We start from the raw sequence: 14,806 nt of genomic DNA, 5'->3' as shown, positions 1-14,806 counted from the left end.
CTAGGTTGGTACAAAAGTAATTGTGGTTTTTGCCATTATTGCTACAACCTAATATTAAAACAACTCTGGTTTTGTCACTGCCCAGCTTCAAACCCTTCAGACTGAATCTCTTCTGCTTGGACACCTGGCACCATGCGAGCTCATGTGATTAAAAAGGGCATAAAGCCACCATCCTGCCATGGGACATTAACAGTCCAGTCCAGTGCTGGCTACCAGATTACAATGCATTGAGAAGAGCTAGGCCAGAGGAGTGGGCCAAAATGCTACGAGAACAGAGAAAAGTAAGATGGGGAGTTGAGAAATGATTCAAACAGAAAAGGACACAGGACCTGGATCTGAAAAAATAAGGCTTTGGTCACTAAGTGGGACTGAGCAGAAAAGCTTGTGAGGTTGGGCATCTGCATGTCAAGCCCAGAGGTCGGAGAAGCATGGCCACCTGGAAAGTGGAAAGGAGGTTGGCACCGCTGGACCACAGGGTGGAAAGCAAAGGGGAAGCTACAGCCAGAAGGATGAGAATGTTGTATGGTGCAAATACCTCCTTCTACAAAAAGGAGCATCAGCTGGGCGTGGTGACTGTAATCCCAGCACTTTGGGAGGCCCAAGTGGACGGATCACTTGAGGTCAGGATTCAAAGCCAGCCTGGCCAACATGGTGAAACTCCATCTCTACTAAAAATACAAAAATTAGCTGGGCATTGTGGTGCATGCCTGTAGTCCTAGCTACTTCGGAGGCTGAGGCAGGAGAATTGCTTGAACCCAGGAGGCGGAGATTGCAGTGAGCCGAGATTGCACCACTGCACTCCTGCCTGGGCAACAGAATGCGACTCTGTATCAAAAAACAAAAAGAAGCATCAAAGGTTTTTAATTTGGGGAGTCACAGGATTAAATCTGTAGGAGAGATTTCTCTGATGATAACAGAGACAAATCATGAGACACATTAAGCTATGACAGAGGGTGAAGACCTGAGATCAGGGGAGTGACCAAGAAGATGAAATGAAGGGGCTGCAGGAAAGAACAGGCATGAGGGATTAAGAGGGGATTGAGAGGGGTTTCTCAGGAAACTGGCTTGGGTTACTGGGTAGATGCCTCTACTCTTAATGAAGACATGGAAGGCAGGAAGAAGAACAATGGAGACCAAGGCTGGTTAACTCTCATCAATTGTTTGATGATTTCAATATAAATGTATTATAATAATAACATATTAAATTACTTATGAGTTCATGATCCTTGAGTCAAAAAGCATAACTTTGAATCAAAAGAAACTGATTTTCTTTCTGTTAAAAGACAGACAAGTCCGTCTCTGAGAAGTGGTATTGCATTATGTTTGAAATAACCTTGTACAATTTATACCAATCTTGGATATTATTTTTTAAATTAGAGGTAGGAAATGACATTAAAGATCTTCTTGCTCTTGGCCTGGCGCGGTGGCTTACACCTGTAATCCCACCACTTTGGGAGGCCAACGCGGGTAGATCACCTGAGGTCAGAAGTTCAAGACCAGCCTGGCCAACATGGTAAAACCGTGTCTCTACTAAAAATACAAAAATTAGCTAGGCATGATGGTGGGCGTCTGTAATCCCAGCTACTCAGGAGGCTGCGCTAGAAGAACTGCTTGAACCCAGGTGGCGGAGGTTGCAGTGAGCCGAGATCATGCCACTGCACTCCAGCCTGGGTGAAGAGCGAGACACTGTCTCAAAAAAAAAAATCATCTTTTCAACTCTAACTTAAGGAATGAAGTAATCTTAGCCCAGCAGGAGTATGAACTTTGGGGTTATGAAACTGACTGTTGGCAAAGTCAGAACCAGGGCCCAAGGCTCCTGACCCCAGCCTGGAGTTCTTAGTAGATCCAGCTTGAATCAGAAGGAAGAAGGGGCTGGTGACCTGAAAGAAGCCGAATCCCTCCCACAGTTGTACTGCTTCAAATAAACTTTATTGTTCCAGTCAGAACGAAAAACAGTTCTTGCTTTGGGCTTCTAAGAAGTCTTTCAAATTCTAGGAATTAGTTTCACATTTGTAGTTTATAGAACCACATTAATAGTTACTGTTTGCTGACTGCTGACAACACCCTAAGTGAAGTTAAAAACATGAAGTAGCATTTCCTGACCTTTCCAACATTTTTATTTTGTTCTGGGCCAAGGTAGCCAAAGGCTTCAAGGATAATTGACACATGTATTGAAACAATTCTAATTCTACCTTCAATTGAGGTAAACATCCGAAAATAATTGTTCTGCATACAAATCTTAACTATTGTGTTAAGACGATCTCTAAAGTAATTCTTCTTGTTTCCACTGTAAAGAACTGGAAGTGGAGGAATTATTTTTAGTTTGTTATTCATGGGCTGAAGTTTGAGTTCAGTTTGTGGTAATGAAATTAAAGAATTCATTTAAATCAAATATGCAGGATGCTGATAAAATAACTTTAATAAAGAATGTTGAAAACATCTAAGAAATGTAACTAAATACATAATGGAGAGTTATAAGTTATGCAAAAATATATGTTAAGGCTTAATAATTCATATTGGAAAGGTGCCCTGGCTACGAAAGGACATTCAGGGAGAGGGACAACCATGATGGATCTCATCATCCTCCAGTCGAGAGCATCCCTGTAAACATGCATGCATTCATGTTTTGCTAACAGAACACCCACAAAAAACATCAGCAATATCACTAGCTGGCACAACGGCAAACTAAGCCAAGACTCTTGAAGCCAGTCTGCTTGAATTCTTCCTACAGGCTCTAAAGTCCATTGGGAATACTGTAGAAGCCATTCTGGGTCAGAAATTTTACATTAATCTAATGAAATGCAAAGGATAGAAATGTAAGAATGTTTTCTTTTTTTTTTTGAGACCAAGTCTCACTCTGTAGCCCAGGCTGGAGTGCCATGGTGCGATCTCGGCTCACTGCAACCTCCGCTTTCCAGGTTCAAGCGATTCTCTTGCCTTGGCCTCCTGAGTAGCTGGAACTACAGGTGCACGCCACCATGATCAGCTAAGTAGAGACAGGGTTTCACCATGTTGGCCAGGCTGGTCTCAAACTCCTGGCCTCAAGTGATCCACCGACCTTAGCCTCCTAATGTGCTGGGATTACAGGCATGAGCCACCACATCTGACTTCAGAATGTTTTCTTTTCTTTTTTATTGAGATGAAGTTTTACTCTTGTCACCCAGGCTGGAGTGCAGTGGCACAATCTTGGCTCACTGCAACCTCTGCCTCCTGGGTTCAAGTGATTCTCCTGCCTCAGCCTCCTGAGTAGCTGGGATTACAAGCACCTGCCACCATGCCCAGCTAATTTTTCATATTTTTAGTAGAGACGGGGTTTCGTCATGTTGGCCAGGCTGGTCTCGAACTCTTGACTTCGTGATCCAACCGCCTCAGCCTCCCAAAGTGCTGGGATTACAGGCATGACAGAATGTTTTCTAACGTTAAAATAGAATCTTTGCACTTGCTTGAAAAGGCTGTTAGGAGCACTTTGATGAATCAGAGCAATATGATACAAGCTGTGTTTTGTGAGGTCAGCAGACTGACTAAAACTCTCTGGATATTACTAGGAAGAAACCTTAGCATTTCCCTCCTTCTTCAGTTGGTGAGAGTGTTTCCCAGTGCTTGCACAGAATTGCCTAATTAGGGAGGGTCTCTCACAAAGCTCACCCCATATACTACCGCATACAGAATAGGAGATCTGGGACTGGGTCCACCTGCTAGCTCTTTGAAAAGTCTTCGCCCCTTTCTTCCTTTACATTATAGAAACCTGGGGCTTAGAAAAATCAGCTAGCTAAATTCTAAGGCAATTAAAGCTGTGTTAAGCTATGCATATGGTTTTTAGAATAGTTCCCAGAGTAGAGCCTGCGAACGGTTGATTCAATCAGTTATAAAGACCAACCTTGTGTAATACGGTTACCACAGCCTGGCTAGGCTATGCATATTTTGGGTAAGAAGCAGTTAATTCCTGAAAGGAGGGTATGAAACAAAGGATAGCTATCTCTGGTTAAAAAAAGAAAAAAAAAAGCCAGAAATTTGTAACATTGCAGAAGACTTTATGAATTTTCCAGTCATCCCCTTCATGATTCTATATTATTGATAGAATCGTTTCATTTTCAATTTCTTTAAGTTTTACCTTGGCAAACTGCTGTGTATCAACTGATGCAAAATTTAACACAGAAACAGAGATAACAAGGTATAATCAAACGAGCCCTGAAGTAGGAGTCAAGAAAGCTAATTCCTAACAATCGCTTGAATAAGAAATAAAAAATTGTAAAATATAAAACATACAAAAATAAGAAGTATTATCTATTACTTCTATAGACAGCAAGCTAATGCATAGGAATTTTTTTTTTCCAAATTAGGTCTGTCATCTTTTAACAACTTTAATGAAAGGGCCTTAGGCTTAACTCCAAATATTAAAGCTATACAATTGCTAGACAATCATAGAACTTAACTACAGGCAGAGTTAACAACTGGCTATTATTATAGGCCAGGTGTGGTGCTTATCCCTATAATCCCAGCACTTTGGGAGGCCGAAGTGGGAGAACTGCTTGAGCCCAGGAGTTCAAGACCAACCTGGGCAACAAAGTGAACTCCCATCTCCACCAAAAAAAACAAAAAAAAAACAACAACAAAAAGTTAGCTGGGTGTGGTGGCATGCCCTGGCTGAAGTGGGAGGATTGCTGAACCCAGGAGGTCAAGAGGATACAATGAGCCATGATTGTGCCACCGCACTCCAACTCCAGCCTGGGCAACAGAGCAAGAGCTGGTCTCAAAAAACAAACCATTGATTATATTAAAAGTTTTTCTCAACTGTTACCTTACTAATTCAGTGTTTTTATGAAAATTTTAGTTTATGAGATGACATTATCAATGTGATCTAATAAATAAGTATGCCAATTAGACTGGTGAGCGACAGTTTCTTCAATTTTACTTTAACATTAAAAATATAATTTTCAGTATGGCTTGGAGGTACGAACTGAGTATTTGTGTCCTCTCCAAATTCCCATGTTGAAATCATAACCCCAAGGTGCTGGTTATTAGGAGGTGAGGCCTTTGGGAGGTGATTAGGTCTTGAAGGCAGAGCAGAGTAATATTAGTGGCCTTGTAAGAGAGACCACAGAGAGCTAGTCAGCTTCTTCTATCATGTAAGGACACAGCAAGAGGGCACCTTCTAAGAAGAACAGGCCCTCACCAGACACTGAATCTACCAGCACCTTGATCTTGGACTTCCCAGCCTCCAGAACTATAAGAAAATAAATGTCTGCTGTTTATAAGCCATATTGTTTATGGTATTTTGTTATAGCAGCCCAGTGGACTAAGATACTTGGATTCAGAGTTCTCTCCCAAGTCAAACACTGGGAAGAGCTTGGAGAAAATGGTGGCCATGTGTCAAGCCTGGAGAAGTGTCATCCTTCAGACACTGAAGATGCTAGAGTCAGCATTCTTGACACACTCTAGCATTGGTCCCTGCAGTGGAGGAAGGCTCCTCTTCACACAGCAGACATGGCAGAGAAAATGGACACAAACTAAAAGTAGGTATCCAGCAGTGAGGTGCAGTGGCTCATGCCTGTAATTCTAGTGCTTTGGGAGGCTGAGGTGGGAGGACTGCTTGAGCCCAGGAATTCAAGACCAGTCTGGGCAACATAACGAAAGCAAGTCTCTACAAAAATAAAAATAAAAACCATATAAAAGTAGGTATCCATAGTGATCTGTGTCCATCAGACATTAGTAAAAGGATTCCAGTTGAAAGGAACAACATTTGAAGTCACTGTTATCCCCTCTTCTCTTAATTCCATTAATCTTCCCTGGTTTCAGGTTCTCTGGGTAGCATATTAATGCCTGCCACAAGGGTGCTATCAACCAGAATCTTCACTGAATCTTCTTTGTCTGAATTGCACATATCTCAGAGGAGAATAGAAAATGTGTAAGGACACCGTGGCCCATGCGTTGACACTGTCATAGATAAAGCATAGTTACTTGCTATCAGATAAGTTAAATGCTAACACTTGGTGCTGCGGAATAAAAATTCTCCAATGTTAACTTTTTAGCCCTTTTTTACCAAAGGGATTCCAGAAGTTGTTTTTAACATTAAAGGAAAGCTTACAGATAGTCTCCTACCCTTCATACACCCTGCCTCCTGCCTCAGTAAGGCTTCAAATAGTTTGTTTTAAAATGAACTCTAAATGTAGATGGACACCTAAGTCATTACCTCCAGCGAGTCACTTTCACAGTCTCCTTCCTCTGTGCTTCTCCCCTTCTCTTCGGTAATGGTGTTCACCATCTCAAAAAACCTACAATACAAGTTAGCACATTAGCATCCATAACACAAACAATAGTAAATATAAGCAAGTACATCTTAAAGTGACTTCAGAACCAAAACTAAGAGCTAAGAGACTTTCTAGAACCAGGCAATAACACACTATCACGATCATGTGAAAAATACAATTTTTCAAAAAGAAAATACAGGTTGGTAGAATTTTCTAGAAATTTCTAACCTAATGCCTCACTTCAAATACATTTTTCTTCAGGAACTCTTCTTGGAAAGTTGTTTTTTTTTTTCTGGAGACCATTTCAGAGACAAGCAAAGTGATTACGGTGACAAACAGATTGGCATCCTGATCGCTGTGGCTAGTCCGTTCAGGGAGGAGGCTGATGGTTCACAGACATAAAGCCGGGAAGCACTCTGCACAAGGGCTGATGATCCCACAGGCAGGTCAAGCTATGCAATGCCACCCCAAGGGAAGAGCAGGTTATGGTGTGACAAGAAAAGTTTCCCTAACACAACTCAGAATCTTTCTTACCCACCCATCCATCTATTCATTCAACAAATACTCACTGAGTGTCTACTAGGATAAAGAACTGTTCTGGTCATTGAGATCATGATGATGAACAAAGTCTGTCTTGGAACTTGGACCCCATTGATGGAGTTCTCATGTGGTGTCAACTTCCTCACTCTTCCTATCTCTATACACATTTCTTGAAGGTCCATGACAAGAAAAAAATTCCCAAGCATGATTGGAATAACAGTATGCACTCATGATGATTAAACAGCACAATGAGTGAGAGAGAAAAGCTAGTTCAACCAAGAGGAAGAATAAAGTGAAAGATCAAAAGAAAAAAAATCTGGTCTTACAGACACAATTTAAGAGCTGGGTTAAGGATTTGCATCAGCCACTCATGTAAAAATTTTCAGTATGAACATCTCTAGGCAGAATATAACACTCAGCAGTGGGATGGGAGCACTAGTGTAATTTTCAGAAGCTTGCATTCTGAAGTCTCCTGTGCCTGGTTCAAACCCCAGATTTTTATGCTTATTGACTACATGATTTTAGGCTATACTCCCCAGGACTACATTTTTTATTCTTTTCAATACAGATATTAATACTACCCATCTAATGGGGTTTCTTTGAAGACTGAAATATTCGTCCTGGGGCACACACTTCATAAATCTTAGCTATAATTATCATAGAAATAAGTCAACAGACTTGAGAGTTTAAGTGTAAACTTCATAAATCTTAGGTGTAATTATCATAGAAATAAGTCAACAGACTTGAGAGTTTAAGTGTAAGTGGAGAATTAGTCCATACAAGAGCTAGGAATTTTCTTATTTCCAAGTGTTTTTTTTCCCTTACCATATGTTTTATGATAATAAAGATAAAGCTTGAGCCAAGAATTGTGGATTCAACAAACACTTTTCTTTTTTACACCAAGATAAAAATGAACGACTGTATATTGTAGCTAGCGTATCAGTCATTTATAATGAAGTTAAATAGTAATTATTTAAATAAGAACAATCCCCAGCAAAATTCTGAGTCCAAACTAACTTTCACCTATACTTTGGCTTCTAAATTATCACTCACTTCTCTAGTTTCCCACAGTCAATCATAGTGTTCTAAAGAAGTAAGAAGAATTTAATTATTAGCCCAAGAGAAACATACAATGGAGAAAAACACAAACATACAATGCAGTCCATGGATTTTTGGATGATCTCTTTTATTGGCATAGATCAGATCACTGGCTCTTAACCCAGGCTTCCCCCCACCAGAATGTCCAATATAATTAGTCTGAGGTGGGGGCCATGTATGTTTTTTCAAAGCTGACCAGGTGAATCTAACTAATATGAGCCAAGGTAAAGAGGTACTATTGTATATAATACTGAGATGATTTATATCAGTAAGTGAGCACTTAAAGTATGCATTATAATATTTAACAATTAACCAATAAGTCTTGGTTAATGTTTCATCTGTGGGAAAATAAGTTATGACTAAGATAAAGTTTGACTTATTAAAGAAACCCCCCCAAAATCTGTTAAATTTATGACATAATTATAAAATATTAGCCCAAATAAAATATTTATATAACCACATAGCCAAGAATTCTTCACAGGAGGTACATGTTCACTCATTAGTTGAAAATAATGATCAGGTAAGAAGAATCTTTTTCACACACAATGATTAATACATACTTTTTACAATGAAGTTCTGTACAGAAATAGATTTGGAAATCATCAGAATTGTGGAGCACATAAAGAAAGCAGCATCTTTCTTCAAATTTAGAAATACTGAAACAAACAAACAAAAAAGCATTATTCAGAGAACTACCAATTCTTCTATGGTCCTATGATGAAAAAGAAATAAGTTTTAAATTCAATCCCATTTATATCTATGTTGTTTATAACAAGCAGTTATAAATAGCACTTTAAAAAGTAACATTTCCTGCACCACACTACTAAAATTATTTACTCTTCTGAGAGGTGTCCTCCTCCTCATGTCTGCACAGGAGGTCTGCTCTAGGGTGTTGTAAGCACACGTAAACTACACATCCTTTCAACAGAGCAGGGAAAGGCATCCTGCCTACTACAGTATTCTGTGTGCTGGGAGGAAAAGCAGAAATATCAACTGGCTGGCCGACCTCAGTGATTCTGGTGCTACGCAATCTGTAGAACAATGAAATGTTTCCAAAGCTAGGCAGGCAATTTGTGGAGGCAGTAAAAGCACCTCATTCGTTAATAGAGATTTTAGAGGAGTGAAGCAATGCACAAGTGCGCTCGGTTAGGACTCAGTGAGTGGCTGACTTTATGGCAATATGAAACAGTTTTGAGTCAGCCCACTAGGCCATGCTGTTTTATGCCAGAGATTGGCAACCATTTTCTGTAACAGGCCAGATAGTAAAATACTTTAGGTTTTGCAGGCCAAACTATGTAATTCTGCTGCTGAAGCATGAAAGCTGCCTAAGAGGATGCATAAATGAATGAACATGGCTATGTTCCAATAATACTTTATTTACAAGACAGGTGGGGGACCAGATGTAGTCCATGGGGCATAGTTTGTCAACCCTTATTTTATGCCTTTGTGCCTGCTGTTCCTTCCATTTGGAATGCATGTCGTCTTTTACTTTTAAAAGAAACTCTATTCACGATTTAAGGCCCAGCTTAGACCTTACCCTTCTCTCCCTGCCCTACTTCTGCCCTAAACAGAAAGACTTCCTCTTACACCTGTGTTTCTGAGTTTACTTCTTTCATTGCTCTTCTCACACTGTATTGTCATGAGTTGTTAAACGTCTGTTCCTCTCCCTGCTGGGCTGTGAGTTCTTCAAGAGAGGAGTTGATGTCTTAGTCATTTTTGTATCTTTGGCAGAACAGGACTCAACATTTGACACGCAGCTCGTGCTCAGTTAATGCCCACTAACTCGAGCTGTGCAAGTTCTGAGGTGACGCAAGGCAAGCTGCTGACCTAGTTGGATTTTCTTCCATAGTTTGTCATCTCTTCTTTATGGAGGAGGAGGCCAGGAAAAATGAGCTCTCTTTGAAGTCACAGACTACAACTCAAGTTTCTCAGCATATAAGCCAGCAATAGTCAGATACTAGCAGCCTATGTCTAAGTCATAAATCACAACAACTGTTACATAGGGCTACCACACCTAATTAAAAAAATGTATTCACTGGAAAACAGATATGATAAAGTGAAATTTACATTTACCATACTTTCTTAAGTGGATTGCTTAAAAAAGCAGCAATAAATAGTGAGTGCCTTGCTAATGACTGGCTTAAAAAAGTAAATATTAAGAGTACAGCTTTATTTGAGAAAGTATCGACCACAAGATATATGAGTCAGTCCATCATCTTGCTTCTTTCTGTTCAGATCATTCATGAGGTAACAGGTAGCTTTACCAGGAGAACTTCAATTATTAGTGACTCAGACCGCTGTACCAATTTATGCTCTAATAAAACCAATTATTATTATTCCAAAAGCAACAGGATATTGCATAACCAGACTGCAAAAATCTGTTGTCTCTCATTGCTATGATGTGGGGGTAAACAGTAGTAAGCACATCTAACTTGGTTTGAAATTTGCAAGAGTTGATTCAGCATGAGCTTCAAGAGAACAATTATTTAAAGACTTAACCACTGACTCTTGATTCTTTAAAAAAAAAAAAAAATCTTATTTCTAAATCCCAAGAAATGGCATTTTCTGAGCTACTGGCATTGGGACAGCAGTCAGAACTGAACCAAACTGAAGTTCACCACTGTAATCTCACGATCAATGCAGGAAAGTGACCTCACGGAAAGTTTTGTTTTGTTTTTTAAATGGACTCCTTATCATCTGAAGTTATTAATATTAGTGGCAGGGGCTGGGTGGGGTGGCTCACACCTGTAATCCCAGCACTTTGGGAGCCTGAAGCGGGGAGATCCCTGAGGTCAGGAGTTTCAGACCAGCCTGGCCAACATGGTGAAACTTTGTCTCTACTAAAAATACAAAAATTAGCTGGGCATGGTGTCGTGTGCCCGTAATCCTAGCTACTTGGGAGGCTGAGGCAGGAGAATCGTTTGGACCTGGGAGGCGGAGGTTGCAGTGAACAAAGATCATGTCAACTGCACTCCAGCTTGGGCGACAAGAGCAAAACTCTGTCTCACAAATAAAAAATAATAAAATAAAATAAAATAAATAAAATTAGTGGCAGGATACATTCTGGTAGATGGCATGTGTGCTTTGGACCCATGCAAGGGGAGATGAGTTCCTGGTATACCAAAAGGACAGAAAATCATCCTATTATATAAACCAACAGCTCCGCTAAAGAGGAACTCCACATGGCTGAGTGTTATCTACATTTTGATTCTGGTCCACAGTTCACATTTACCCCACAGTTACCATATTTTAAGTAGGTCAGGAGCACAGAGTCAGCTCAACCAGCAGTGAACATTTTGTTGCAAATCTTTTCCTACTGGAGATAGTGACGCTGAAGAAGGTCGGGTGTTTCCACCAATTGAATGATTCTTGACATTCTTTGTATTTTAAAATCATGATTAAAAGTTCTATCCAGCTCATGAATAGTGGAGAAAAATATCTTACAAGTAAACAAAATGTACCAAGGAAACTTACCTCACTCCCCTGACAGAAGAGGCACTAAAATTCCACTCATGTATACCTTTCTAGAACAACAACAAGAAAAAATAGAGTCATCCAAATGGAAAATAACATAACAACAATAATTTTGTTTACTTATTTTTAAAGTGATATACACAGTCATTTTTCCTGGTACACTATTTTTCATGAAAGAATTATCTGGATGGAAAGCACGATTCATTCTCAAGTCATAAGGGTAATGTTTACTCTACTTAGTAATTCCTGTACTTCAATAAAATAGCTTCCAAAAGAGCCTAGGAGAATTAGTCTCATTAAATTCTAAAACTTGATTCTAGTAATAACTGTTGTGTGTTAATTTTTAAGTAAAAAAACTCAATGATCAAGGTAATTCTATTAGTACAGTTGAGAAATATTTCTTTTCTGAGAAAGATAAACATTAATTTGAATAACATCTCGGCAAGGTTTTAAAGATAACTATTTCTGAATTATCTTTAGTTAAGATTTCCAACTAAACAGGCGGCTCTATGTCTTCAGAAAGTAGTAGAGCAAGAATGTAGTGCCCATCATAACTACAAGGTATTGCTACCTAATTTATGCAAAATTCCATATGCTAATAAAGTTTGAACACAAAAAATTTGATTGTCATACTATAAACATGGGTGATTTGCAGAGCGAAGGTGAAGAAAAATGTGGGAATTTATTTCTTGAGTTTATTACTAAAGCTAAGATAAAATTATTATCAAATTCACATGTCCCTAAATTAATTACAAAGTGGATCATAATCCCTTTAAAAATGTGTGACAATATAAAATTAATAGCATAAATATTTTTACAGAAATAAAGTAGTTTATCCATGTGTCTAAGTTGAGCAAGTACAGTACAGCAATAAACTGACACTGAAATTCAATTCTATAAATTTAAAACAACCAGGAAAAGGAGTTCTTACCCACCTACTGCCAGGAGGCTGAGGTCTGGCCTGGGTTAATGAAATGGGTGGCAAAGCCTTGTGGCTCTGAGGTGGCCTAGAACCCTCCTTTTGGCTAAAGCAACTCAAAAGCCACAATTTATATCTAGAGCCCATAATTCTTTGCTAGGTCCATGCAACTTAAAATAAAAATAGATCCTCTCAAGTCAGATGTGAATTTACTAAAAAGCTAGTTTCAGTGCATATCAGTCAGGTCACGGGAATGTGACCTGAATGAGCACAGAGCAAATTTTGTTGCATGAAGTCCAGGAGGGAAGATACCATAAAAAGGTACTCATGGCATGTGGTGGCCCTCTTAACCAGAGTACAGAGGGAGTGAAATTAAAATAGCAGCCTCCAGCTTCAGCTGGTAATTTGGAAAGTTGCTTCTAAATCCTGTTGGCCTCAGGTGAACTTCTAAATATATATATGACCTGTACACTACTTGTGTGCAATGCAGCCTTATCCTCAGAGCCTGCAGCTGAGCTGCTTTCCAAGACCACGTCCAGGAGCAGGAGGTGGGAAGCAAGTGCAGAGCTGAGGCAGTATGCAAACCCGCCCCTGAACACAGCAACTGGCAAATACTAACAAGACAGCACTGGTAAAACGCATCTTCTATCAATCCTTTTCTGGGAACAGCTAAGTAGAAATTTTGGACTGGTTCCGTAGGAAAGGAGTGGAGTATTTCCAGAATGCTTGGTTCCTGAAAAGTTGCCAGTGCTGCCAGGGAACGTTCCATTTCAGTGATGTAAATAAAGCCCAAGCCCTGAGATGGAAGGTGGAAGGAGGCCTCCCTCCCCACCTACCTGTAGGACCCACCACAAGGAGGCGCTGATGAGCTACAAAGCCAACAGGTAGTTTAAAGGCTCCTGAGACCTGTCTGGGAATTAGGGAAAAGAGCCGGTCCAAAGGCAGCGCTAGCGATAATTGGCCCCAGCAGGCAAACCAACACTCAACCTAATTTAATCAGCACAAGCACCATTTTCTAGGAACGGGTTAGCTGCAGATCCCAGGCCCCAGTTAGGGCTAGAATAGGAGCTGGAAGTTAATGCTCTATTGACTGAAAGTGGCAGGAGTTATATTCCCTCCTTCTCCTCTGCTGATAAAAAATAAATTTTGCCCAGGTTCAGGTGGCAATGTTTATGAATGGTGAAATCGGTAAGTCTAAATTGGCCATGGCAAGTTCATTTGCCTTGCTGGGGATAGGTGTAAGCATGGTCATGTGATACAACTTATGGTATAAAGGAGAGCGCTTGGCCCTCCTCCCCGGGATGCCGCCTGTGTGAAGTGATTCTTGGAAGAGCTAGCTACTTAAGAACATGAGAGGAACACCAAGAGTATGCAGAGAAGCCAGAATTCAGAATTCTGATGCTGAAATTACCCTCAGAATCACCCCACCTCAAAATTTATTTTTTTTATCCAGGCTGGAGTGTAGTGGTGTAATCATAGCTCACTGTGGCCTGGATCTCCCAGGCTCAAGCGATCCTCCTGCCTCAGCCTCCCAAGTAGCTGGGACTTACAGGCACATATCACCAAACCTGGTTAATTTTTTAAAGTTTTTTTTGTAGAGATGGGGGTCTTGCTACGTTGCTCAGGCTGGTCTTGAACTCCTGGCCTCAAGCAATCCTCCTGCTCTGGCCTCCCAAAGTGCCAGGATTACAGATGTGAGTCACCGTGCTCAGCCTATAATTTCTTGTAATATGAAATACCATTTATTTAAGCTGCTTTCAGCAGGGAGTTTGCAGCAGAAAGCATCCTTGGTGGATGAGAGCATCAAATCATCTTAATCTAGAATCTGGGGTAAGCATGTTTCCCTCATAAATTTCCTGGGCCTTCTGTCAGTGGCCACTGGCTGGAGCTGGAGTGAGGGAGAAGAATCAGCACTTAATCTTCCACTAGGCCCCTGCCTTTGCTTGATAATCCATGAGATAGGCCAAGGGTGCCCAAACTTCAACCCCTAAAAGGAGGGGGGGAATTCTAAATAACCATTTAAAACGTCCTGCAAATAACTTCTCTCTTCCTCAATCTAAGTTTTTCTTTCATTGTACACATTGACTTTCTTCAATGACTAACTTACTTTTTAGCAACAACTATTCATTCAACCAAGAGAGAACTGTTAAAAGATCGGGATTTCAATTAATTTTACCCCTGAAGGTAGAGTAGCTCTCTAAGAGTCCCTGGGCATTGGGAATTGGTATATAATGTGCTTAAAGTTTTGAAAGTTGCAGTATAAAGTATATACTAGCTCACAGAGCTATTTATTCCATATTTTAGAATAAAAATAGAGAATGAGTGACTAAAGAAATAAACATGATAAATGAAAAGCTACATTCTCTATTCTAATTTTAGGAAAAAAATTTAAACATTCTATGATAAAAGCAACCCATGTTTAGTTTAACATAAGACCTATTAAACTGGTTGCTTTTCTGTTAGTTACAGTTGTTTTAAAGTAACATGGTAATAATAAAGTGTTTTTGTTTTTATTGCTTGTCCTCCT

General features: G+C 39.9%; 1 protein-coding gene across 5 annotated transcripts in view; it reads right to left on the bottom strand.

Moving 5' to 3' along the window:
• The window catches only part of MAP3K5 (mitogen-activated protein kinase kinase kinase 5), a 254,408-nt gene that overhangs the window by 81,907 nt on the left and 157,695 nt on the right, over positions 1–14,806 (bottom strand). For all 5 annotated transcript variants that reach the window (XM_033235351.1, XM_033235355.1, XM_033235354.1 and 2 more), the window contains 3 exons: positions 11,361–11,410; positions 8,447–8,542; positions 6,191–6,272 (listed from right to left, as the gene is read on the bottom strand). In XM_033235351.1, the coding sequence (XP_033091242.1) occupies positions 6,191–6,272; positions 8,447–8,542; positions 11,361–11,410 (228 nt within the window). The remainder of the gene's footprint in view (positions 1–6,190; positions 6,273–8,446; positions 8,543–11,360; positions 11,411–14,806) is intronic.

This window comes from Trachypithecus francoisi, unplaced genomic scaffold (assembly GCF_009764315.1).
Source record: "Trachypithecus francoisi isolate TF-2019V2 unplaced genomic scaffold, Tfra_2.0 Lachesis_group15, whole genome shotgun sequence".
In the NCBI taxonomy this organism is placed as follows: Eukaryota; Metazoa; Chordata; class Mammalia; order Primates; family Cercopithecidae; genus Trachypithecus; species Trachypithecus francoisi.
Note: the sequence above shows the minus strand (reverse complement) of the source record. Positions and strands in the feature narration are given on the sequence as shown.